Source organism: Chrysemys picta, chromosome 2 (assembly GCF_011386835.1).
Source record: "Chrysemys picta bellii isolate R12L10 chromosome 2, ASM1138683v2, whole genome shotgun sequence".
NCBI classification, from domain to species: Eukaryota; Metazoa; Chordata; order Testudines; family Emydidae; genus Chrysemys; species Chrysemys picta.
Genome location: NC_088792.1, coordinates 280,966,785 through 280,993,399, shown reverse-complemented (window position 1 = coordinate 280,993,399; position 26,615 = coordinate 280,966,785). Strand labels below are relative to the sequence as shown.

Below are 26,615 nucleotides of genomic sequence, written 5' to 3'. Positions count from 1 at the left end.
AGCAGATGCTGTGAGTGACCCAGAAAATAGATATTAAAATTGTTTAAACCCAAGAAGTATAATCTTTCCTCTATCCCAGTAACATTTGTATGTAAAAATAGAAATAATAATAATAGGAACAGAATGAACACACACAAGGATTAATAATCCTGTGAGGTGCCCAGCGTCCTCAGCTCAATTTACCTCAGAGAGAGGTAAGGAGCTCAACTCCATAATCCAGAACATGATGTTCCCTGGCTATCTAAGTAGCATTTTTGAGCAAAAAAGAATTTTTAATCTCATCTCTGCAAATAGTGCATAGTTCTATCATTTAGGCCCTGGTCATGTGAACACTTAATACAGATAGTAAAATTAAAGCATGTCGGTTGTCAGTGAACTAAATGGGACAACTCATGTGAGTTGCATGTTTGCAGGACCTGGGCTTTTGTATTGGGACATGCTAAATTAATTGTATTGGCTCAGATATCATCATCAAGATACGCTTCCATTGTAGCAGTAGTTATTGTGACGTGGAAGAGCTGTTGTTTTGAGAATGCTGTAAAACCACAAGTAAATGAATGTTACTATCTTGTTTTGAAGATTACCTATTCAGTTAATTTGGATTTAAACGAATATTTCAAAATAACATTTTTCAATGGAAATGAAGCTTGAACATCCTAAAGCTTTTTTTAAAAGAAAAACTGATGCTCCCTCTGGGTGCAGTCTGCAACCTGTAAAAAGAGCATTTATAAAACATACTATAGAAAAAGAAAATTAAAGATGATGTCTTAGCCCAGGAGGCCTCCTTCAGGCTGTATCAACAATATTCTCATTTTTCTACACCCAGAGGAGGAACGATTGGCTGCTATATCTTGTTTATTTCTGATTTTGAATATAGATGATGTACAAAAAAAAATCTTTAAAATATCTGTTTTAACGGGTGGGCAGGCTATTTCATAAAATATTCACTTAACATTCTTTCTTAGCTTATGAGTTAAATAGAAACATTTAATTACTGTGCATCCTATTAATGATGTGGTTATTATTAAAGGCTTGAGTCAGTCAAAATTACATTCAGCTTCCCCTGTGCAGAAGCCCACAAGAGTGTGAAACCCCCAGAAAATCCTTTGTGTTGCTTTTCATAGGCTTCTTCATTGCACAAGCCAAATACATTTTTAAAGCTGGAAGCAATTCGTTTCCTCTGCATCACTTAACATTGTGCTTTTCAGCAATTTTAGAAAATGCATACCAAGGTTCAGATGAGCTGGTCATCTGTTTTTAGAATTCTCTATTATTGTAAATTAGAAGTAATACTTTCAGACTGATCAAGTTTAACTTGATGTTCTAGGTGTAAACATGTAATGTAAAATGTATTGGTTATAAATGTTTAATCTTTTATATTTTTATTAATTCATGAACACTTTCATGTTCCCAGTGTATTTTTAACTAAATATTGTGCTTAGCTAAGTGTCTGTTACTGTCTCTTAAAATACATACTGTAGTTGAAGAAGTGCATTTGTGATTGGTTTCATTTTTATTATTTGAAATTTCGCTCTTGCAGGAAAATCCAGCCATGGCTGTTGCAATCAAAACATGTAAAAACTGCACTTCAGACAGTGTGAGAGAGAAATTCTTACAAGAAGCCTGTAAGTTACAAAACATTTCCTTTGGTCTAACTTTTGGAAACAGTCCTTTAAAACACTTTATTTCTTTATGGGTTTCTCTTTCTTGAAGTCCGTTTAGCTTTTTGTGCCACATACTAGTGATATACTTTTAAACATTTTATTAATACATACGAGCTTGGTCCTGTCCTTTGATATGCGGCATACAGTCTGCTTAGATCTTAAAAATCAGCCATTTTGCTTATGCATACACATGAAGTATCTGATTTTCCAAATTAAATGGTGCCACGTGACACATTTAAGACTTCAGGAAAGAGACCTTCTTGGAAAGTTAAGTGAGACTTAATTCCCCATATCCTCCTTTCCCCATTAGATATTACAAAACCCTAACCTATTGCAATGTGTCATAACACTTCTAGAGGGACGGATCTTCCTGTTTGATAGTAAGATTGCTAAGACTTTATGCCATGAGAAGGGATTTGTTAGATTGTTTGGGAGAGAGCAGGGGCCTACATTTTGAATATTTGGAGCAAGAATTTCATAATGACCTGAACTCACCATGTTAATAAAACCAGCATTTATGCATACAGAGGAAGGCCTTGCAGAACTTTGTGAGTGTGTTAGAAAATGTATCCATAAAAGTTTGACTGAATATTCATAATTGGGTGGGGAGGGGCAGGTGGGGTTAACCTCCGAAAAGAATTCCTAAGAGATTTTCTTTCCTTAACATCCTGTTTTGTAAAATAAATTGACATTACAGGCCATAGAACTGTCTTGTTTCACGTTCTTCTTGTTTGTTGCTATTGTACGCCTGTGAGATCAGGTAAAATCACTGTATTGCATCAATATATTGATTAAGGCCAAAGGTAAGAGGGCATTCCTGTTCCATGTCAGTCACCTTTTTTTTTAATTCTCTACAAAATTGCTATGTTCAATGCTAAAGATTTATTCCTTTTTGAGTGCAAGGTTTTTTAATTAAAAAACATGGTATGTATCTAGCTGTGTGCTCCTTTTTAGTCACTGTAGGAAACTCAGGTATTGTTCACAGTACTTACTAAGCAAACAAAGAGAAGGTTGTTGAAACATAGTAGTTTGATGCTTCCTAACAATACAGAAAAGAATGTTTTATGTATGAGAGCGCTTCTGTTTGCATCTTGAATATGGCAAATCAGAAAAGGCCATATAGTAAACAGATGAGCATTGGTTTTTTAGTAGAAACCTAGAAAAGATTCTTTCCTGAAAGAAGGAAAAGATCAGCCTGCGTTAGGTCATTTTATCCATCCCGTGGCCCATGCAGCATGGCTCCCACAGTACATGCTCGACACAGTCTAGTTCTAAGTGATTTGCTTTCCATCACTTTCCCTAGTTGACTATTTCACAGTGACCCCATCCTTCTTTCATTTTCTATGTTCTAACTTTCCTTGCCCTGTCCCTGCTTCTCAACCTCTCACTCTCATCAGGTTAAGAATATAACATAAGAACGGCCATACTGGGTCAGACCAAAGGTCCATCTATCCCAGTATCCTGTCTTCCGACAGTGGCCAATGCCAGGTGCCCCAGAGGGAATGAACAGAACAGGTAATCATCAAGTGATCCATCCCCTGTCGCCCATTCCCAGCTTCTGGCAGACAGAGACTATTAGCCAGGATCGGGAGGGATGGTGTCCCTAGTTACTTCCTGACCCATGACAAGAATCCTTTGGGTCTCCCCTATCATTTAAAAAAAAAGAAAGAAGGAAAAAGCAAGAAAGAAAAACACCCTTGGTCCCGCCTCCTGCTCAAACTATCTCCCAATCTCCTTTCTTTCTACACCTTGTTCCCAGATTCATTAAACATGCTGTCTATAATAGAGGTCTGGAGTTCCTTTCCTTCAATTCGCTTCTTGACCCTCTTCAATCTGGCTTCCATCTTCTACACCCCACTAAAACTGTTTTTCCTAAAGTCTCTAACAATTTCTTGTTGATCAGATATTGGGCCCATACTCTATCCTTATCCTCTGAACCTTTCAGACGTTTTTTTGTATTGTTGACCACTTCCTACATCTTGATATTTTGGCTTCTGTTGGCTTTTGTGGTTCTGTGCTCTCATGATTCTCTTTTGAGCTCTCTGAACCATCTTTTAGTGTCTTGTTTGGTGAGTCATCCTCCTCCCCTCTCCCGTTTTCTGTGTGTGTCTTTCAAGGCTCCATTCTTTGCCTCTGTTCTTCTCCCTCTACAGTGGCTTTGACTACTGTTTTTGTGCTGATGACTCATAATTCTACCTTTCTATTGATGAGCTAGCTTACTCCCTCCCTTCAATCTAGTATTTCACCCTGTCGTTCTGACTTTTCATTGTGGATGTCCAATCATCTTAAACTCAACATTTCCAAAACTGAGCTCTTGATTTTTTTTCCCCTCACGCCTTTTCTTCTTCCCTTTTTTCCCTCACCAGTGATGATATCATCTTACCAATCGTACAATACCGACCATAATTTGGATGTCATCTTTGACCCTGTCCTCTGTCTGGATCCACGTATTCGGACCCTTTCAAGATCTTTCCACTTTTTCCTACACGTCTCTAAAATCCAGCCTTTTTCCTTTCTGTCCAGACAGTCAAAATTCTCATCAAAGCCCTCATCATTTCATGTCTTGGCTAGTGTAAAATCCTCCTTTCTGACCTTGACTTTTGCAACCTTGGCCCTGTAAAGTCTATTCAGATTACTGCTGCCAAGATAATCTTCTTGGCTTACTGCTCAGACCACATCAGCTCCCTCTTGAATCCCTTCACCAGCTCTCCCTTCACCTCCACATAAATACAAGCTTCTTGTCTTTACTTTTAAGGCCCTTCACAGTGTAAACGCTTGCTACCTAGCTTATCTGTTAACCCATTGCAATGTTGACGTGCACCGCCTCTCTGCCAGCATTCCTAGCCTTGAACATACTATCCCATCTGCATAGGAAAATATTCTCAGTAAATATCCATACAGACTCTTCCTTATCCTTCCTTAGATCCTTTCTTAAGACTGTCTTCTGCTGTGAGATAATGCATATACACCCAAGTTGTTGATCATGGATAGGCTGGTGACAAGCTATTATTATTCCTCTTTCCCTTTCTTTTTCTGTTTCCTTATTTCCTATCTCTACTCTGCCCCAGTTAAAAAAAAAAAAAAAACCTATAATCTCATGTAACGAACAAAGCCGGGCCAATTCCTCACCATACTAATTTGTTTGTGAGTTTGCTTGTATCCCCATCCATTCCCTTTCATTTGTTTGTGTCTTCAGATTGTTAGCACTCTGGAGTAGGAATTGACTCCTTTCCATCAGAGGGTCCTGTGGCACCTTTAAGACTAACAGAAGTATTGGGAACATAAGCTTTCGTGGATAAGAACCTCACTTTTTCAGATGCAAGTCCTGCAAGAAGTGAGGTTCTTACCCATGAAAGCTTATGCTCCCAATACTTCTGTTAGTCTTAAAGGTGCCACAGGACCCTCTGTTGCTTTTTACAGATTCAGACTAACACGGCTACCCCTCTGATACTTGACTCCTTTCCATGTTACTACAGTGTCCAGCACAGTGGGCCCCAACCTCGACTGGACCCACTGGGCACTACCATAATTTTAATACTTACAATAATAATAATAATAATAATAATTTACAGGTGACAGAGCTGTGTGTCTGGTTTATGTTGCTTCAAATGTTTCTGATTTCGATTCATAACCTGTGGGGTTTGGGTTTTGTTTTTTGAGGGGCGGGGGCTTGTTTGGGTTTTTTATGCTGATACAAAAGTGATAGTGCAGGTGCTTTAACGTGAAAAATGACCCAATGAAAAATTATTGCAGGGAAGAAAATGTTTTTTTAAGATCTACATCTCTATCTTCAGTAGCTTTTTTTGTTGATGTCTTAAACTCATCTCTTTATTTCACAAAGCTGCATGTTAACATTAACACATCTGTATACAATTAAATTGCATGTTGCCACTTCAGCTGCCAGTTTTTAAGAGGGCTTTTTCCATCTTCCACTTGCTATAATGAATAGTTTCTTCCTCCAAAATATTCATTCTTTTCAGATGCTAGTGATTAGGGAATCTTGTCTTTAGAAAATCATCTCCAGGACAGAAAATTGGATAAAAAAATATACTAATGTGAGAACTAGGTAGTACACTGATACAATAACTTTGCTTCTCTGGAACTGGGAGATTCAATCAAGCAAAATCAATTTGATTTAATTCCTAGAGTACATTTGTCACCAGAAAAAAAGTCTGTAGTATTTAAAACTGCCAAGACCCTATCAGACAAAATAATGAATTATTATTTTTAGCAGTAACTTCATTTTAAGGGAACCTCTCTGGTCAATTTAAGCTGCTTTCCTGCTTCATAATCAAATCAATACAATGTATTCCACATTAATAAATCTGATTTTTTTTAAAACTGCTTTGGCTGTGATTATCACAAGAGCACTCTGAAGCTTTCAAGATCATGGTGCAATCTGTTCCCAAAGAAATAAATTGTATTTACTAATAGTTAAGACTGGAAGTGAATTTCAATGGAGTCCAGGTAGCTTTGTCCCCTCCTTTAAACCACCAAAAAAGACACTTAGTTTGCAAAAATTGTCTATTTCAAAAAAGCCTGGAAGTGAATGGTTAAGGGAAGGGATCCGGCCACAAATGCAATGTAATCCTTTATTATCCATTATCATCCAACTCGACTTACCCTACTAAACCAACCTCTACTTATACCTTTGCTTTGTTCTGTGAGAGAAGTATGCTGCTGTATGTATACTGTTAATTTCCTATATTGTTTAATAAATGTATTATAAAGTTTCAAAGGGAATATAATCACAGGGCACCTTGTTATGTCTAAGTTCTATAAGTTTTCTCACAGGGGGGTACAATACTGAATTATTAACTAGACAATTCTTATGAATATAATAGGGATGGTTATTGTGAAATGTGTTAATTACATGACAGCAGTGTGGAGGCTGAGAAGACTCTCCTGGACTAATGAGACTATGGGTACAAAAATCCTTCATTTTTGCAGCATTAATCTGCTGTTAGAAGCCAGAAGTATAGAGGGGTTTGTTTTTTTTTTTTTTTTTTTTTTTTTTTGGCCCATATTATGTAAACTAAAGTAGGCCGTTTAATTTGAGGGAAGAATATACATTTCTGTTGAGCCACCACAACAGTATGAGCTGCAAAGATAAAGGAAACATAATTTTAAGATATATTTTAGGAAGCTTGCTGTGTGTCACGAGATCAAACCTAATCAAAAGGCTGATGTTTTTGCTTCAGCTAGCAAATATTATCTCCCCCATTGCATTAGTAAATACGGTGTACAACTATTACATGAAAGGTATCGTTATTGCACTGCTGGGAGTAAAAATAAGTTAATTATGCCCATAGCAAATAAAATCTGATGTAAACCAAATCATTACATGAGATTTTCTATGGGTATCATATAGCATTGAAATTCATTTTTATATGGTTATTGAATTATACATTTTACTTTTCCCTTTGCTTTCTAACAAATAAGAAATGTGCAATTGAACTATTCATAAATTGTTCTTCAACGAGTATTGTCCCTGTTGGTGCTTCACATTAGGTGCACATGCACCCCTATGCCTTAGAGATTTTTGGTAGCAGTGCCTGTTCTGCCCATGCATGCACCCTACACATCCTTGTGCCCCATAGCAAGGCTATATAGGGCTGCGTGGGCACACCACCGTCACATCGTTCTCAACCACCTTTGGCCAGAGATGAAGTCTAATATGTGCCTCTTTGCTATGTACCTGTTTCCCCCTTTTATTAATGTTTTAGCTGTATAGTTAGTACTTTATAATTGGAACCTTTGTTCCTCTTTTATTAAAAGAAATGCATTTTTGTTTTTCTGTTTCCCCTATTGAGGAGCTTGAATAACTTCTCTTCTGTTGGGGATGCCTGGCTCCTTGGGATTTAAAAGGTGCCTTTCTTGTCAAGAAGCAGTCCCTGTTAGTGATGGGCACTCCCACTGCATTCATTGCTTGGGAAACTCACATTCCCTGCAAGTGTAAAATCTGCTCTTCTTTTAAATGGTTATCCCATTAAAAATAGGGAAATCAAGTATAGACCATTAAGGATGAAAGAAGCCTAAAGACTGGCTTTGGATCAGGGTACAGAGACCCTCCACATCTGCCAGTACCCCATTGTCTTCGAGATCAAGGCCACTGAGAGCTTCTAAGAGGAAGACAGCACCGAAATCCTGGTCTCAAGCGCTCTCCTTGATTGAGGTACCAATAACCATACCACCGGTACCAAGAGCTTCCCACTTCAAGTATAAGGAAGGGAATAAGAGAAGCAAAATGAGAAAGTTCCTCATCAAAAACGATCCAGTCACTGGAGGCCTCAGGCCCCGAGAGGAGTTCTAGTGAGGCTCCGAGTATTCTGGGTACCATGAAGCATGTTAAGTCTTCAGCTAAGTCTCTGACCTTAGTAGTATGTGGTCGGTACCGAAGACTACTACTACCAAGAGACCAGCTTCATTAGAATACTCAACCCCCCTGGTACCGACACCAGTGCCTCGCACAGTGCCCTCTGCAGCATCATTGGTGCCGGTACTGAGTTCTTCTGTGTTTCCAATACTGCAGGAATTCCAGTACCCAAAAGACGTGAACATAAGAATGTCCATACTGGGTCAGAATAAAGGTCCATCTAGCCCAGTATCTTGTCTTCCGATAGTGGCCAATGCCAGGTGCCCAAGAGGGAATGAACAGAACAGATAATCATCAAGTAATCCATCCCCTGTCGCCCATTCCCAGCTTCTGGTAAACAGGCTAAGGAACCATCCCTGCCCATCCTGGCTAGTAGCCATTGATGGGCCTGTGCTCCATGAACTTATCTAGTGGTACCAAATGAGCCTGAGTCTCTGCTCCTTGCAACTTCTGGATGCCTATTGGTACTGAGATCAGCTGGGTCACTGTCTGCTTAGGTTTCTGAGAGACCTACCTCTTCTCCATCTTCGACTATCCATGAGGATGGGATGTCACCTCTGATACAATATGTGGAAGAGCATTCTGACTAAGACTCTGAACTTTGTGTTCAAGGATCTCCAATTTATTCCAGGAGATGTTAATCCCTGTTGCAGATGCAAGGCACCAGACCTCTGCCTTCCAATAATTGGGATGAGAGCACTGGATTCTTTCCCCCATGCCTTATCACTGCACTTCACTGGCCTTCCTGCAATTCATGGGCAATGTATTGTCAGCAATTTTAAGGGACCTCAACTCAGTTTCACTGAAAACATAGAAGACCTCGTTCCTTGGTACTATCCATCCCTCTTCTTCATTCTGAGCCTGAGAAGACCTTTGAAGAGCAAGAGGGCAAGGGCAGACAAAAAGATTACCCCCCTCACAAACATCTCTTTGTCATCACTGGATGAGGCAGTCATGCCACCACCACCATCGTTAGCTGATGACTTCTGACAATTCCAGGACCTGATGAAGTGGATTGCTGACAACCTGCAAGTATCCCTGGAGGAAGTCTGAATTCCCATCACAAGCTCCTGGACATCTTACACACCTCTGCCCCAGCACAGGTGGCACTGCCAATTAATGAAGCCCTCCTGAGCCTGCCAGTTTCATCTCGCAACGTCCAGTAACGGCCCACCCCTACATGCAAGAGGGCTGATATATACGCATACATACATATGCACATACATACATACTACCCAGGGGTTCTGAATTTTTATTTTCTCATCCAGTACCAAACTCTCTGGTTGTGGATGCAGTCACATCCACTATGAAAGGGGAAAGCAGCATATCCAAAAAATCACCCCTTATAACAAGGACCAGAAATGTCCGGACCTGTTTGTTCGTAAGAGCTATTCAACAGCAACACTTCAGTTCAGGATAGCTAACCACCCAGGTGCTGATGCAACATACACCTCTACCCCGATAGAACGCTGTCCTCGGGAGCCAAAAAATCTTACTGTGTTATAGGTGAAACCGCGTGATATCGAACTTTCTTTGATGCACCGGAGTGCGCAGCCCCGCACCCCTGGAGCACCGCTTTTTCGCGTTATATCCAAATTTGTGTTATATAGGGTCGCGTTCTATTGGGGTAGAGATGTATGACTGCCTGAACTATGAGAAGTTTAATGCTTTTATTGACCATTTACCACAGGAAAATCGGGAACAGTTCAGTGCTACAGTAAAGGAGAGTCAGCTTTTAGCAGAAGCTTCACTGCAGGCTTCGCTCAGTGCAGCGGACACTGCAGCCAGGTCTATTTCCACTGTGGTAGTGAAGAGGCAAGCTTCCTGACTTCAGTTGTCTGGGTTTCCGTGGGAGGTACAATCGACTATGGAAGATTTATCTTTCTATCTAGCTTTCCACAGATTCCATGGTTGACTCGCTTCATACCCTAAAGGACTATGGGGCAACAGTTAGGCCTTTAGGGATATATGTGCCTGTAAACAAAGAAAATTTAGCAGGCCTCAGTTGGCACTAAGATCCCACCCTGCTCAATTTTCTGTCTTCCATAGGCCACCTGAACCAGTAGCTAAGAGGTCGAGGATGAATTGCTACGTGGAAGTAGGCATCTTTGAAGTCAAGGGTTGCAAACCAGTCCGCTAATTCTAGGGACAGAATTATAACTGCTAGGGATACTATCCTGAATTTCAGATGTCTGACATGCTTGTTCAGTTGTCTGAGTAGATACCCTTCCCTGCAGAAGCAAGGGTGGGAAGCTGGCTTGGACTTGTAAATGTATAAATAGCACTACAGGCAATGGCCTGCTGGAACAGTATAATAAAGCATAGTGGTCATGAAAATGGCCTGGAGTGAATGTGGTCTGTACTTGACGTTAGAAAGGACTCACAGAGAACCACCCTGACAGAGCACTTCTGGATTCGATAACTTTGATAACCCTCTTGAAGAACCTTATCCAAAAAGTGCAGCTCATCCCTCAAGATCCAGCAAAGCCATGTTTGCAACTGCTGGGACGTATGGCAGATTGTGATTTTGTGATGCAAAACTCCATGTTGGGTGTCTCCAGGCTTGGCTCAGGACTGTTTTTGTACCCAACAAACACATTCTCAGCAAGCAGGTATTGGTATCAAGTCAGGTCCTACAGTCACTCACCTGGTGGATGAATCCATCCAGAGTCTGTGCAGGAATCCTGTTCAACCAGAATCCTCCTACAATTGTATTAACATCAGATGCTTCCCTTTTGGAATGAGGAGCACATTTTGGTCCTCAGACAATCCAAGGCAGATGGATATAGGAACAGCACTTACACATCAATCTGTTGGAGTTAAGGACAGTCAGAAATGCTTGCCTGCACTTTCTTCCCCTGCTCAAAAACAAGTCCACCAAGATCATGACAGGCAACACAGTGTGCATGTATTATATCAATTGTCAGGATGGAGCATGTTTCTCCTCACTCTGCACCAAAGCAGTAAAGCTTTGGAACTGGTGCATAGCCAATTGGATAGTCATCTCAGATTCTTACCTCCCAGATGTACAAAACCCCATGGTGGATAACCTGAGCAGACGTTTCTCCCTAAATTACTAATGGCAGTTGACTCTTAGGTTCTCAAAAAAATATTTGCAGGTTGGGGATTTCCAGAGGTCAACCTTTTTGCCAAAGCAGCCAACACAAAGTGCAGGAAATTCTGTTCCAGAGGCAGGGCTCGATCCCCAATCTCTAGGAGATGCTTTCGTTATTACATGGACAAAGGGTCTTTTCTGTGCATATCCTCCAACTCCATTGCTCTTGAAGGTCAGACAGGACCAAGCCAAAGTCATTTTGATTGCACCAACTTGGCCAAGACAAGTTTGGTTTCCTTATCTGATCAAACTCACCTCTTGCCCTCTGTGTTCCCTCTAATTTTTTCCATCCATGTGCACCATATCTAGGTAGTTAGTGCAGATGTGCGCCAACAGTAGAAACAAAAAACCTATATATATATATATATATTTTTTTTTTATATATATATATATTTTTACTCCAGCCAGGACAGGTTAGGCATTTTAGAACTCACTACTCAAAGAATTAACTTTAAGCCTAAGAGAAAAATTAAAATTATGAAATTAATAGACCAGTCAAAACACTAAAACACACTTTGAAAGCAGTATCAAGTAACAACAACAATAATAATACAGGTATGTGTTGGGAGGTGAGTGTGTGTGTGTGTGTGTGAGAGAGCGAGAGAGAGACATGCGCTGCCCCTTTAAGTACGCTGCCCTTTTAAGTAAATTGGCACTCAGCAGTCTGAAGCCTGCTTGTTCAATAGCTGCCAGCAAGCTCCCTCCGTCCTGAGCCCTGTCTTGTGTCGTCCCCCCCCCCCCCCCCCCGTCTGCGGAGTTGGGGTACTGGGGTGGGGGGAGTGGGACACCTTGACATCAGCCCTCTCCTCCCCTTCCCCCACTCTGCACAGCAAGCAGGAGGCTCCCGGGAGCAGCTGGCCAGGGGCTCCAAGGCAGAGGGCAGGTGCAGCACGGCAGTGGGAGGAGGGACACCTCAAGTGCACGGCACTTGATAGCCTGCTGGTTAGCTGCCCAGCTGCGCAGCTTAGAGGGAACTTAGCTTGTCCTCCATTGTGGTTCCCAGTCAAACCTTGCCTGTTGTCTCATGATGTGGGTCAGACACTTCGTGCCAATTCGAACGTTCTGCAACTACAAGCTTGGTTCCTCAGTGGTTCTCAGGACTAGAGATCACATGTTCATTGGAAATACAAAAGATATTAAATAACAGAAAGGAATCTAATAGAGATAGACCTTCAAAAATGGAGAAGATATAGCCTTTAGTTTGACTGGCATCATCTTTCTCCTATCCAGTTATCTCTCTTCTTGATCTTGGATTACCTATTGGAATTGAAAAATTCAGGCCTTTCTGTAAGTTCCATCAAGGTTCATTAAGCAGCAATAACAACTTTCCATGTGCCAGTAGAAGTTTTCTCAGTATTTGCTTATCCAACTACAGCGAGAGTCCTAAAAGGACTTATCAATCTTTTCCTGCACTGTTTTGAGATCTCAATCTGATTCTTAACCATCTTATGAGACGACCCTTTGAACCATTAGCTATGTGCTCGTTGCTACAACTGTCTATGAAGACAGCCTTCTTGGTGGCCGTCACTTCTGCTTGAAGGTTTGGGGAAATGGGAACTCTAATGACAGATACTCCCTTTACTTCTCCAAGGAGAAGGTATCTTTACGACCTCATTCGAAGTTCTTATCTGAAGTGTCCTCGGCAAGCAAACTATTCACCTTCCTCCCCCCACTCATCCCCCACGCCTCATCAGTCTACACAGGAGTCTACTTTTCATACACTAGACGTTAAGCGGGCATTAGCATTTTACTTGGACAGGACTAGGCCATTCAGGAAGACCCATAGACCAGTGTTCTCAACCAGGGGTCCAGGGCCCCCTAGGAGGCCGTGAGCAGGTTTCAAGGGGTCCATCAAACAGGACCAGTTTTAGACTTGCTGGGGCCCAGAGCAGAAAGCCTAAGCCCTGAAGCACAGGGCCAAAGCAGAAGCCTGAGCAACTTAGCTTCATGGGGGGGCCCTGTGGCGTGGGGTCCCAGGCAACTGCTCTGGTTGCTACCCCTTAATGCTGGCCCTGGCTTTTTTATGCAGAAAACAGTTGTTGTGGCACAGGTGGGCCATGGAGTTTTTATAGCATGTTGGGGCGGGGGGGAACCTCAGAAAGAAAAAGGCTGAGAACCCCCACTCTAGACTCTTTGTTTCTAGAGCAGATCTAAAGGAGCTCCTGTCTCTACTTGGAGACTTTTTAAATGGATCTCTGGATATATTATTGCCTATTATGGTTTTGCTGAGGTTACACCTCCCCTAAGAGTGACTGCATGCTCTACTAGATCACAGTCTACAACCAAAGCTCTACTCAATACAGTCTGGTTACTGAAATCTGCAGGGCTGCAACTTGGTCCTCGGTGCGCACATTTTCTGACCACTTCATCCTAATTGACACTGCAAAATCAGATGGGGCAGTAGGCACATTCAGTAATGGACTCTGTTCTGAAACTCCCACCTCCTTAACGGGCTACTGCTACGGAGTCACCTACATTGGAGCACCTTCAGGGACACTACTTGAAGAAGAAGATGGAGAGATTACTCAGCTTGTGCAGTAACTGGAGTTCTTCAAGATGTGGTCCCTGTGGGTGCTCCGCTACCCACCCTCCTCCCCTCTGCTTCAGAGCTGCCTCTGTGGGCTTTGCCATACAGAAGGAACTGAGAACGATTTGTGTGCGCAGCCCAATATAGCCTAAGGATGGGGCATGAAGATGTGTAGGGTGCATGCCTGGGCAGAATGGGCACTGCTACCAAAAATCTCCAATCAGAGGTGCAGGGGCACATACACACCTGAAGCGGAGCACCCACAGGGGGACACATCCCGAAAAACTCCAGTTGCTGCACAAGGTGAGTAACCTATCATCATACGTCATTTAAAAATAACTAATACTCTGTGGTTGGTCAAGATATACATTATACCTTGTAGTTATTTACATCACTGTAAAGAGAGTATTCTGATCAGATAGCATTTTAGACTCTCTCTGCATAGGTGTAAAAGACTAGACAATATTCAAGGCAGTGGAGAATCAGGCTCAAAACAATCTGGTTATATGTCCTTACATGACCGTTGGTTCAGACCTACAGTAAAAGCTTGTTAAATGAATCCTCTTATTACAAAAACATTTTTCATTTAACAGCTGTTGCTTTAACAGGCAGATTTTGTATTTAATGAGTAAACCTGCTTCCTCCTTTCTAGTAACAATGCGTCAGTTTGATCACCCCCACATTGTGAAGTTGATTGGAGTTATTACGGAAAACCCAGTCTGGATAATCATGGAGCTCTGTACACTAGGGGAGGTATGATAAATTCCCAAGTATCTTCTTTCTTCTTCCCTCTTATCCCACAGACACTTTCATATGGGATTGGGGAACTGCTTATTCAGTCTAATGGATTGGGTTCTAAATATTACACTCTAAGGCAAATTCATCAAACAAGTGAAGTCCAGGATCATGGGATCAAATTCAGCCCTGATGGAATTGGGCATAACTCCACTGAAGTCAAGGGAATTAGCCTGTTTACATCAGGGTTGATTTAGGCTATGGTTCTCAGAGATATTTTGAATTGCTGCTATAATGTGAGAACTAATATCTGTGTCAAGTAAGAGGTGCACATGGTGATATAGAATAGAAAGAATGTTACTGTGAATTATTTAAAATGTATGTGCTTCAGACCGTGAAATCTGGACACAAATGGTTCAGTTCAAAATATTGCACAGAAGAGATTTCACAGCTCCACTTCCTTTCAGGGATTATGGAGTATAGTTTAAAAAACAAGATTAAGAATATCCACTTTCTTGTCTTCTGTGTTGAGAGATACAGGAAAGCATATTGTGCCCTTTTTGCTTTTTATTCCAAGAAAACTGAGTTCATGTGACGTGTCATGCAGTTACAGCACTAATAGTCATTGCTAAAGGCATCTGCCTTTCAGCTGATGCATTAATATTTAGCACGGCCTAGGTAGGACCCTCATTGGTAGCAGCCTCCTACAATAGCACTTATGTGCACAGTTAATGTATGGCAGTAATCATAATTTTGAATTTGTGATTATATTAGAATTTATTTAGCAAGGTTCTGTAAAGCCTTAACATGTTAGTGTGTTTGTAAGGTGAAATTATAAATAAGCTTTATAAACAACATTTTCAAAAATATGTATACTGTGCTGTTTGACACTAGAAGAATGCTGGAGTATCTCGTATTATGTGAGTGTCTCATGAGGAAAACCATAGCAGAAAAATATCGCAGGGGAATCATCCACATTTCTTTGCTAATCCTGAATGGCCTTTGTTGAGCTTTGCTCCGTGCCATTGTAAATGAGCCCATTTAGCAGGTGCAAACCTATGCAGCATTTTCATTAATACAGAACAACTCTAGGTGATCTCTACTACATCATGAAGTTTCACCTACTGTAAGCAGTTTCTATCTGCAATTGTTTCACCTCCGTTAATGCAGTTGATAGCATCTTCAGGAGTAGGGATCTTTTCACAGTACATTGTCGATGAACCTACATTTCTTTTTCTGAATGTCCCTTTGTTTGTGGAGGCCCCAGCAGTGAAGACTTTCCTTGTTAATCCACACAACCAAGAGAAATGCTAAGTAATCTGCTGTCTTTAAAACGGGAATTATGTCAGATTTTTTTTAATTCTGACTCATTTTCTCTAAATCAGACATTTCTGAAAAACTTTAGAGGTGAAGTAATTACATGGTTTATAATGCAATATGAAAATATCTGAATAAAATAGATTAAACTATAGTTTGTTAGATTTGTCCAAAGTGGGTAGCACAATTTGTCTCCATTCCTTTATTCAGAGATGCCACTTCTTCCCTTTAATTCCCAAATCCTCCTTCTCAGCTACAACTTTCTTCTCAATCTTTATTTTAATCCTGTAAACAAAAGCCAGTGCTACGCTGTTGTGGTATAATTGCCTTTTGCTAGACTTATTTTTCTAGAACATTTATGTAGTGTTGTTAGTTCCTCTGAGCTAAATCCAGGCCTCTAGTAAAATCTGTGCAATTACGGGCATAAATTAATGTGGCCCAAGCAATATCAATTTGCCCTGTGTTCAGGCTGGCCCAGGTGTGGGTACAAACCCCATGCAGTTACCTGCTGAGACTGTTCATGTCAGCAATATGAGCAGTTCCCAAGGAGTGAACATGTGGAGAGGTTCAGGAGCACCTGACCCAAGTGGGCCCAGCAGTGTTTGAGCTCTTTGGCTTCAAGAGGACGGAAGTGGGGTGCAAAAATTGCATCCCACTTGGCTACCTCTTTTCACACATTAGAGAGAGCCTGAATTTAGCCCAAAGCATGTGTTTTCTGTATGACAACTGACTTTCTTTTCTATTCCAGTTTAAAGGGGAGGATTGTCTACTGTTAAATGTGTAAATCTCGATTAGAGATTTCTCTCTTCTTCAGATTCATTTTTAATTTGTCATGACATCTCTCTCTTTTCTTCTTTATCCAAAAGCTGAGATCATTTTTGCAAGTAAGAAAATACAGTTTGGATCTGGCCTCTTTGATACTCTATGCTTACCAGCTTAGCACAGCACTTGCCTACTTAGAGAGCAAAAGATTTGTACATAGGTAAGATTATATCTATATGAAAACTTTCAATTTAAGGAAAAGGGTTCATAGATTATTACAAATATCTGGGCTGGCAGAGTTGCTGAATATTAGATATGTTCGCTAGAAGGAAATGTTTAAAGCACAGATCAGCACTCTCGAATGGTTTCAATTATTTTCTTGATTTCCCCAATAAGAAAAGTGTGTCACATGTGGAACAGTATTTTGAGACTTTTAAAAAGCCACTTGTATGTGTGTTTACATCAGCTTCGTGTTAGAACTTCCTGAATTTTAGAGAATCCACTACAAAAATACATTTTTGACATAGACTGTCAAGGGTGACACCTGCTGGGCCTCAGTTATATTGACTTGAAGTATGTGCCTGGTTTTAGTCAGAAGACTGGGTTGCCAGCTGCTCTATTGCTTTGCAATGCCAACATTTTTCAAAGTTTCAAGTCAGCTGTAATCTTCAAAATATGAAAAATCAAATCTGAGAGGGCAACAGGCTCATCCTGAATTAAAGAACAGGGAAAACAGAAATGTTTCTGTAATGGAAATGCCTGTGCTTAACCAACAAGTGAATTTTAAAAACACATACGAGAGAGGGGAATTTTAGTTTAAGTTGTGTAGGACAAGAAACAGGCCATAAGACCTTTATCTCTGGCACTGTTATATACAGCCAACAATTTTCTACATGAAGATTCCATGTATGCCAATTTGGACTTAAGCATTTTATTTGTATAAGTGTATAAATTATGTATGTTTAAGTGACATATTGTCTTGTAAATGGCAGAGGACAGTGAGGACAGAGATAGGCACTAGAATTTTGACCAAGTGGCTGTGACTTTATTAAAATCTCTATCAGCAAAAAATATGTAAAGGCAGCTTGTCCTAGCAGCAGTGATTTTAATGGAAGAAAGCAGCTACCCCAAGCTGCCAATGGTTTTCACTCACCTGCTTCAGTGCTGAAAGCCAAAGTTCCTAACATGTCCCAGTCATAACTAGCCCACTTGAATCCAGTGTCTGCCGTCCCATATAGGCAACTGCATGAGAGAACCTCCAGGCCTTCCCATGAGAACAATGGCCTCCCTTCAAATCCAAGCCCTTCCTGCAAAGAGCATGAGTTGATTCCTGCTTTACAGGAAAGACATTACCCCAATTCCTGACCTCTGTGATATCAAGGAGTTTCCCTTCCCCCCTGCTTCCCCAAAGAATTCTATTCTAGCTGCTAAGACCTACCACCTAAATTATTGATCCAGTGATTGTAAATACATGGGCTATGAAACCTGCATTTGTTCAACAAATAGTGTGTGCCGATGTAATGTGATAATTGCTTGTGCAAATTGCTGGTTAACAAAAGGTAGAAATAATGCTGGTCCTGAAAGTGTCTCCACTCCTTTTCCCAAAGTGATGCAGAATGCAATAATAACTTCATCACATCAAAATTTAATTACTCATATGGGCCATATTGTGACTTCAGTCTTTCTGTGAACTTCCCACTGTCATCAGTAGACAATCCTGTTGGGTATCATTGGTGGTATACAACTTGAACTTTATATTCTTGGCCCAAACACCATCATTAAAAATGTAGTTTGGTTCGCTCCACCGAGTGAGTTGACACCTCTGGTCTGTAACAAAGGTTCTGTTTTTAAGAAAACCTGAATCTAAAAAACAGATGACTATAAATGATAAATTTCTGGTTTGTTTGGCAGGGATATTGCTGCTAGAAATGTGCTGGTATCCTCCACTGATTGCGTGAAATTAGGTGACTTTGGTTTGTCCCGATATATGGAAGACAGTACTTACTATAAAGGTAAGGAGTCGGGACTTAATGGACCTAAACTACAGTGGCAGGGTTGGGATTCTTCTTGCAGGTCAGTGAGCTGATTTGCCAATCACAGCAGTTGAGTGTATGCTAACAAGTTGAAAGGATCAAAACAATTAGTTTAAGGAAATCTGGTTAATTACATAAAAATACAAAGTAAAACAGTTTAGCAGATGCAAATAAATTCACACATAGAGCTGTTGAAAAAAAATCACATGGTTAATTTAAATAGGTGAAAGACAGGAAATTCATTTATGGGTATAATTCCAGTTTGGGGGCAGCATTATACTGCTTTCTTTGCAACTCTTAGGACTGGTCTGCATGACCATTTAGTTCGCAGCAAGCTGGAGCGTGAATCTACCCCACGCTAGCGTGCCACACACTAACTGCCCATGTGGACCCTGCCGATGCGCACTAAGAGTTTGTTAGTTTCAAAGCGGAGTAGAGGAAAGCCCACTAATGAACTATTAGGGTGCATCAGCAGAGTCCACCCAGATTGTTGGGTCTACAGGGACAGTTACTGCGCAGCCAGTGCGGAGTAGATTCACACCCCAGTTTGCAGCAAACTAAATGTTCATGTAGACAAGCCCTTAGAGTATCAAAAATTATCTACGGTTTTGAAATTCATTTAACATATGCCCATATTCATGCCACAGCCCAAGTACCTGAGGGTGAGTTCCAGGGGCCTGAAAATTGTTTTCAATTAGTTTGGGATAGGGATATTCGCTACACAAAGGTTTGAAACGTACATTTTTTTCCCTTTGGGATTTCCCAGACTGAAGTTGACTGGCTCGAGCACTGATGTGATGCCCCACAATGCATGATATATAGCAGGGGGTCTCAAACTTCATTGCACTGCGACCCCCTTCTGACAACAAAAATTATTCATGACCCCAGGAGGGGGCACCATAGCCTGAGCCCACCTGAGCCACACCGCCCCGGGTGGGAGAGGGAACCAAAGTCCTAGCCCCACTGCTCTGGGCAGGGGGGCCAAAGCTGAAACTCAAGGGCTTCAGCCCCAGGCAGGGGGCCTATAACCTGAGCCCCGCCACCCAGGGCTGAAGCCCTCAAGCTTTGGCTTCAGCCCTGGGCAGTGGGACTCGGGCTTCAGCCCAGGGCCCCAGCAAGTCTAAGCCAGCCCTGGTGACCCTGTTCAAAGGGGGTCACGACACACTTTGGGGTCCCAAACCACAGTTTGAGAACCGTTGATATATAAGGACCCTGACAGGAGAATACAATTTGTTTTTATAGAGGGTTAAGTAAGTAGCATTTTTAGTGATAGGATGCACATTTAGGAACAATGTTTATAATTTTTTTATCTCACAATATGTCAAAATATTTTAAATGTTTCTAAATTTGCACCATACTTTAAAAGCTCCTTACCTGGCCCCTCCCCCCTGTTCTCCAGTAGGGCTCCTGGTGTCTGTGATGTCCCATCATAATATGTACAAAATACCTTCATCTACTTTCTTACAAAGGTTAAAGGAGAAATTTACCTGAAACCATCAAATATTTGTTGCATTCTTTTAAATTTAGAACAAACAAGCTAACTTTTTCGTGGTTCAATTAAAAAATAGTTGCTCCATATGTGAGATTGTGTATGGCAGCTTCAAGCTTGGTACAAATTAATTGCTAATTGTAGTACACCGCCACCTCAATATAACGCGACCCAATATAACGCGACCCAATATAACACGAATTTGGATATAACGCGGTAAAGCAGTGCTCCCCAGGGGGTGGGGCTGCGCACTCCGGTGGATCAAAGCAAGTTCAATATAACGTGGTTTCACCTATAATGCAGTAAGATTTTTTGGCTCCCAAGGACAGCGTTATATCGAGGTAGAGGTGTAGTTTAAATACCTTCAGATAAAAAGCATTAACTTGAAACAGGAATGGAGAAGCTCATCCAATGTATGTACGTTTAGGGTACATCTGTGCAACCTGTGGTAGTGAGTCTCAGAATCGCGGTTGACAGAGTCAGGCTTCTGAGGCTTGTGCTACAGTTCTAAAAATAGCTGTGTAGACATTTTGGCTCAGGCTGGAGCTCAGGCTCTGAAGCCCACCTTTCCCTAGGCTTCAAAGTCCGAGCCACAACATCTACACCACTATTTTTAGCACTATAATGCTGATCGCTGTATAGCTGTATCTTTAGCAGCAAATCCTGCTCTTCCTTTTCAGTCATAGAGGGCCCTCCCTCCAGTAAAACTATGGTGGTTCTGTTGCAAGGGAGATTGCAGATTTCCATGACTTCTGTAGAGGGGGTGAGGAACCCTCTGAAACGGTGCTGGATGAGTCTGTTCACAACCTTGCAGGTCTACTAGCCATTATTTCTTCCTCACCCACTCACTCTTACAGGAAAGAAGGTGCGAGAGCCAAAGGGCATCCACAGAGGTTTATTGTACAAAGCCTGACCGAGTTTCTTTGCTGGAGCTAGGACTTGGCCCTAAATTATTTTATTGAAGAACATCTATACTGAGAGCTTATTAGCTAAAATAATGACCTTTTTCTTTCATCTCTCCATAGCTTCCAAAGGAAAATTACCTATCAAATGGATGGCTCCAGAGTCAATCAACTTCCGACGTTTTACCTCAGCTAGTGATGTGTGGATGTTTGGTAAGTGAATATGGATGATTGTTTTCTCAAATGCACTGTTGGAGGAGAAGATTATTAGTGGTTCCATTTTTATTAATGGAAACTGAACAATTTCCAATTCCTCTCCAGTGTTTGTTTTACTTGTCTCAAAATCAGACTTCTTACTGGGTACTTTATAGCTCTCCACGCTTTTTCATTCTGTACACCATGGGCCTGAATCTCCTTGATCTTAAGGCCCCTTTTCACCACTCCTAACAGGAGGCCTTAAGGTAAATGAAAATGAGACCCATAGTCATAACAGGAATTTCTTTATCTTACTTTGTTTCTTTTTTGTCATCTATTATAATTGTGCTGGCGTTCCTTTATCCAGCTGTTATTTGCACTTACTGCTTTCTTATTTTCACAACTTGTTCCTGTGCTATGGGCTCCCTCAGTGAATGTCCTTGATTTTGTCTCCTTCCTTTCCCAGTGTTCAGTTCACCCTTGCTATGGGTATTTTTCCTCTGTTGTCTTACGCTGTTTCAACCCTTTAACATTGGTTATGAAAGAGGAATTAGCAGGATATTTAAAGTGATTTTGAATGTTGAAAAAAAGCCTCAAATTGAATTAAGTCCATTCACCTCACAAGATTGGGCTGAGATCCAAATCTTGTTCTGGCTTTCTCTCCCTCCCACTCTCCACTCACTCTGACTGTGGTTCCAACCCCTTTTGGTGCATATAGCTCCCCTCATCACTTTGTCTCCTGTCATCTTAGAAAAGACAAGAGGTTGAGTGAAAAGAGGAATTATAGGAATGCCTCCCATCTTCCATGATCCTGTCCCCTTCACTATGCGAACCATTCCTGTTTTTGCACCAGTCTGATCTTCCAGACTTGAATACTCAGCTTCACAGACCAGACAAGCCGTGACAGGCAGAGAAAAGGCAAGCAGGGTATGAATAGCAAAAAGTTACAGGAGAAAAAAATCAGCTTGTTCTGTTTAAAACAAAAGAGTTCTAAGTAATATAAAGCAAACTTGTATGTGATTTATCAAGCTTAATGACTGTTTTGTTGAAAAACGGAATCCCTAATTGCAAAATAAAATATCTTTTCCATCTGGCATAGAAAAGCAATGCAGGTGGAATACCCCAGCTGCTCATAGGCCCACAGGCTATCTCTTTCTCATTACACATTTAACATAGTTTCAACAGAAACTACGTTTTGGTACATAGTTTCGACAGAAAAAAGTTGAACAAATGCCGATAATAAAACATTGTCAAAGTATAAAAATACCACATACAAGTCAAAACAAGCCAGTGTAAAGCAGACACTGGGACAAGCATTATGAAAAAAATGTAGATTTGAATATGAGCAACCAGTCTGACTTAAGAGATAAAAAGTAGTTAAATCTGAAGCCTTGTTGTCTGCTTGCGATGAGCTAGATGCAAGTCATTCTTCCTCATACGTAGCCCTGATTAGTAACACATGTAATTTTATAGAAGCTACCTACTTAGAGAGAGAGTTAACATAGCTCAGTATTCTTTTCTGTGGTCAGCACGTAGGTAATGTGGTGATAGGTTCTACATAAAAAAGATAGATTAGCCAGCTCTATTTCTCAGCCAATAGTGGGTTGTGTTTGGTGGTTGTGTGTACTAGACAAAGTGCATTGGAAACTTTGTTAAACTGCTAATACATGGTAATTACTAACCATGGCTATTCTGGAGAAAGGACTGTTAATTTTGCCCACTAGTGCTGCACTTCAGTAGCAACTCCATTGTCTTAAGCTTTAACGTGGAGTTTGTTGTTCAAGAACACAGATTTTGGTTATTTGCTCACTTTAAGAAGTTTCTTGCTTTTTGTTTCCAGGTGTGTGTATGTGGGAAATTTTAATGCATGGAGTAAAGCCCTTCCAAGGAGTGAAGAACAATGATGTGATTGGTCGAATTGAGAATGGTGAACGGTTACCAATGCCTCCAAACTGCCCTCCTACTCTCTACAGCCTTATGACCAAGTGCTGGGCATATGACCCCAGCAGACGACCCAGGTTTACTGAACTTAAGGCACAGCTCAGGTAGGGTGTTTTTTTGTAATTATTATTTCTTTGATTAGAAATGTGATTTGATTGTGTCTTTCATACAATCGTTTTCTTTCCAAGGAAAGTACAATGCCTAGTGTGCTAGGCTAGGGCCTTTAAAGGACCGAGTTGCTGTTACAGTGTGGTAAATCTAGACTGTCTCCACTTAAATCAGAGGAATTATACTTAACACTAAATCCAGTGTAATTGAGATACAAACCTGGCCCCCCAAAGGCTGTATTAAGAATGTGTTTATAGGCATAGGTAGGTATGTTAGGGATCCTCAGAGTTAGAGGTGGAAAGAACTTGCTAGATCATATAGTCCATCTCTCTTAAGACAGTACAGAAATTTCACTTTTCTTTTAATTACCCTTGTCACAGTTTTCAAACTTGAGTGCCTTGAGTTTGGCATCTAGGGAGGAAATTTTCAAAACTACCTAAGGAATTTTGGAGCACACGTTCCCTGAAAGTCACTGGGATTTGTGCTCCTAAACCCCAAGGTACTTGAAGGCGTCCACCCTCAATACATAGGTAGGCTCCTAAATAAAAGTGGCCTGATTATCAGAGGCACAGAAGACCCACAGTTCATCCTGTTGAAGTCAATGGGACCTGCTGGTGCTCAAAACCTCTGAAAATAGGCATCTGTTATTTAGGAATTTGGAAAAAATATATAATTATATGCCTAATTTTAAGGCAACATGAAGCAGCCAGTAGGGGAAGAGATCTCTCTTGCAGCTCCAGAATTGATGACCTTTGGCTGCTGGCAGATCAGCAATTGACTGAGGAGTCGCTCTTCAGCTTCACAAGGGTCCCTAGAGCTTCTTTGTTCTCCACAAAGACAATGCCTGCCCTTTAATCATTGCGGTTGCTGAGTTCCTTACAGTGACATGATTTCGGACAATTAGAGAAGATCATGTTTCAAAACTCATTCCCATGAACTTGCAAAAACAAGTTCCTTGTTGGCTCTTTGTGTATGTGCTGTTGCTGCTCTCTTCTGGATACCTTCCAGATTAGCTTTTGAAGCTGAGAGCCATGTTAGTTCTATACTCTGGAGCCAATGTTATAGTGACACCGTGTTCCTCTTTATTTTGATGACAAAAGTCTACCGCTTTGTGAAGAACAATATTTTTCTTCTCCTGCATCTGAAATAGCACTGATGGGAGCATTAGCTCTTTTTGTATACTCAGTTTCTTATCTGGCAATGTCTTATCTGATGCTTTACCCACTTCATATCCTTTTGTGATATCTGGTTCTCTCTTTCTAGTTCCACTTGGCCCCACAAATGTTATTTGCTGCTGCCCAGGCCATGTGGACAGCAGGATTCTTATAGTAGTAATAATAATACTTGGCTTTTTTTATAGCACTTTATGTTCAAAGCCCTGAATAGACATGAACTAATTAATTCTTAGAACACACTTCGGAGGTAAGCAGATAAATATTACCTCCATTTTTAAAGATGGAGAGACTGAGACAGAAAGATGAAGAGACCTGCACACAGTTAGCCAGTGGTCAGGATGAAAACCTGGGACTTGTTGACTCACCATCTTGTGCTCGATCCTCTAGACCAGGCTGCCTTTCTGTAGAAGAGATACTGAGTCCTGTGCTGCACATTAGACAAGAGTTATGCAACAAGGACCCCTGAGTAGTGCTAAACGAACCCCCAAATCATAAAAGCATAGAAATCTACAGCTGGAAGAAACCTCGAGAGGTCATCTAGTCCAACCCTATGCACTGAGGCAGGACCAAGTATAGACCAGCCCTGACAGGTGTTTGTCTAACCAATTCTTAAAAGCTTCAAGTGATGGAGATTCCACAATCTCCCTTGGAGGCCTATTTCAGTGTTTAACTATCCTTGTAGTTAGCTTTTCCTGACATCTAACTGAAATTTTCCTTGCTGCAGATTAAGACCATTACTTTGTTCTCCATATCCACTGAAAGAAGGACAAAATTGATAACCATCCTCTTTATAACAGCCCTAACACAGTGGTTCCCAAACTGTAGGGTGTGCCCCCCTAAGGGGGCATAGAGGAATGTTTGGGGGGTGTGGCAGGGCCCAGGCCAGCCTCCACAGAGGGTGAGGAGGGGTGCCACCCAGCCCACCTCTGCCCCCAGCTCCACTCCGGCCCCAATCCCAGCAGCAGATCCGGCTCTGGCTTCAGCCACTGGTTCCCGGCTGGAGCTCTGCTCCTCGCCGCAACCCCAGGCTTTTGGCCCCGACCATAGGCCCACTCCTGACCGCAGCCCAGATCCTGGCTGAGGCTCCAGTTGCAGTGCCATCCCTGACCCTGGCCCCAACTCCCAACCATGGGTCCCTGGGGGGCGTAGACAAAAAACTTTGGGGGTCACTGCCCCAACATATTTGAACACTGTTGTCAAATCCCTATCTCCCACTCCTCAGTATTCTTTTCTCAAGAATAACCATGGCCAGCTTTTTTAACCTTTCTTCATAGGTCAGGTTTTTTAGACCTCATCATTTTCGTTGCTTATTTGGACTCTCTCCAATTTGTGCACATCGTAAGTTGTGGCCTCCAGAACTAGACACAGTACTCCAGCTGAGGCAGCACCAGTAGGTGGAACAGTTAGTTCCTGTGTCTTACATACAACACTCCGGTTAATACACCTGTTGTGGGGGGGCAGTTGTGTCCAAGACCAGCCGTACCTCCTAGTGGCAATACTCCAGGCTGTGTCACCCAGTGGCAAGAATCAGTGGCTGCTTGCCTAGCAGCCAGAGTCAGTGGCAATGTCGCCCAACAGTGAGAATCAGTGGCCGCTTTGTCTAGCAGTTGGAATCAGTGTCAATGTCGCCCAGTGGCAAGTCAATGGCTGGGGGTGAGTGAACCTGGATCCACCTTGGTCCACTGGGTTCCAACCCAGGGCCCTTCAAAATAATGGTCTCAATATGTGGCTGGGGTGGGCGCCCTTACACCTGTTTCCTGGGTCACTTCCCACCCCTGCTTCTTGTCCCCCATTTGTGCCACGAGTCTGTCTTCGGGACCCCCTTGGAGTCCTCTTGGGTCACTCTCCAGAGTGTCTTCCCCTCTCTGCAGTGACTCGGCCCCGGTGGTTTAAATTTTTTAAGTACAGCAGAAGCAGGAAGCCTGCTGAGCAACCCGTGGAGCCACTGGACGATTGAGATGCTAAAGGAGCACTCAAGGACGATAAGGCCATTGCGGAGAAACTAAATGAATTCTTTGCATCAGTCTTCACGGCTGAGGATGTGAGGGAGATTCCCAAACCTGAGCCATTCTTTTTAGGTGACAAATCTGAGGAACTGTCCCAGATTGAGGTGTCATTAGAGAAGGTTTTGGAACTAATTGTTAAACTAAACAGTAATAAGTCACCAGGACCAGATGGTATTCACTCGAGTTCTGAAGAAACTCAAATGTGAAATTGCAGAACTACTAACTGTAGTATCAAGTATCCGTGGATAGCCGTTTTAGTCTATCCACAAA

At 41.7% G+C, this 26,615-nt stretch overlaps 1 protein-coding gene across 27 annotated transcripts in view; it reads left to right on the top strand.

Moving 5' to 3' along the window:
• The window catches only part of PTK2 (protein tyrosine kinase 2), a 359,211-nt gene that overhangs the window by 279,424 nt on the left and 53,172 nt on the right, over positions 1-26,615 (top strand). For 26 of the 27 annotated variants that reach the window (XM_024102644.3, XM_065586258.1, XM_024102653.3 and 23 more), the window contains 6 exons: positions 1,541-1,625; positions 14,335-14,435; positions 16,601-16,716; positions 18,408-18,508; positions 21,044-21,133; positions 22,956-23,160. In XM_024102644.3, the coding sequence (XP_023958412.2) occupies positions 1,541-1,625; positions 14,335-14,435; positions 16,601-16,716; positions 18,408-18,508; positions 21,044-21,133; positions 22,956-23,160 (698 nt within the window). The remainder of the gene's footprint in view (positions 1-1,540; positions 1,626-14,334; positions 14,436-16,600; positions 16,717-18,407; positions 18,509-21,043; positions 21,134-22,955; positions 23,161-26,615) is intronic. The other variant, XM_065586272.1, reaches the window with a different exon arrangement.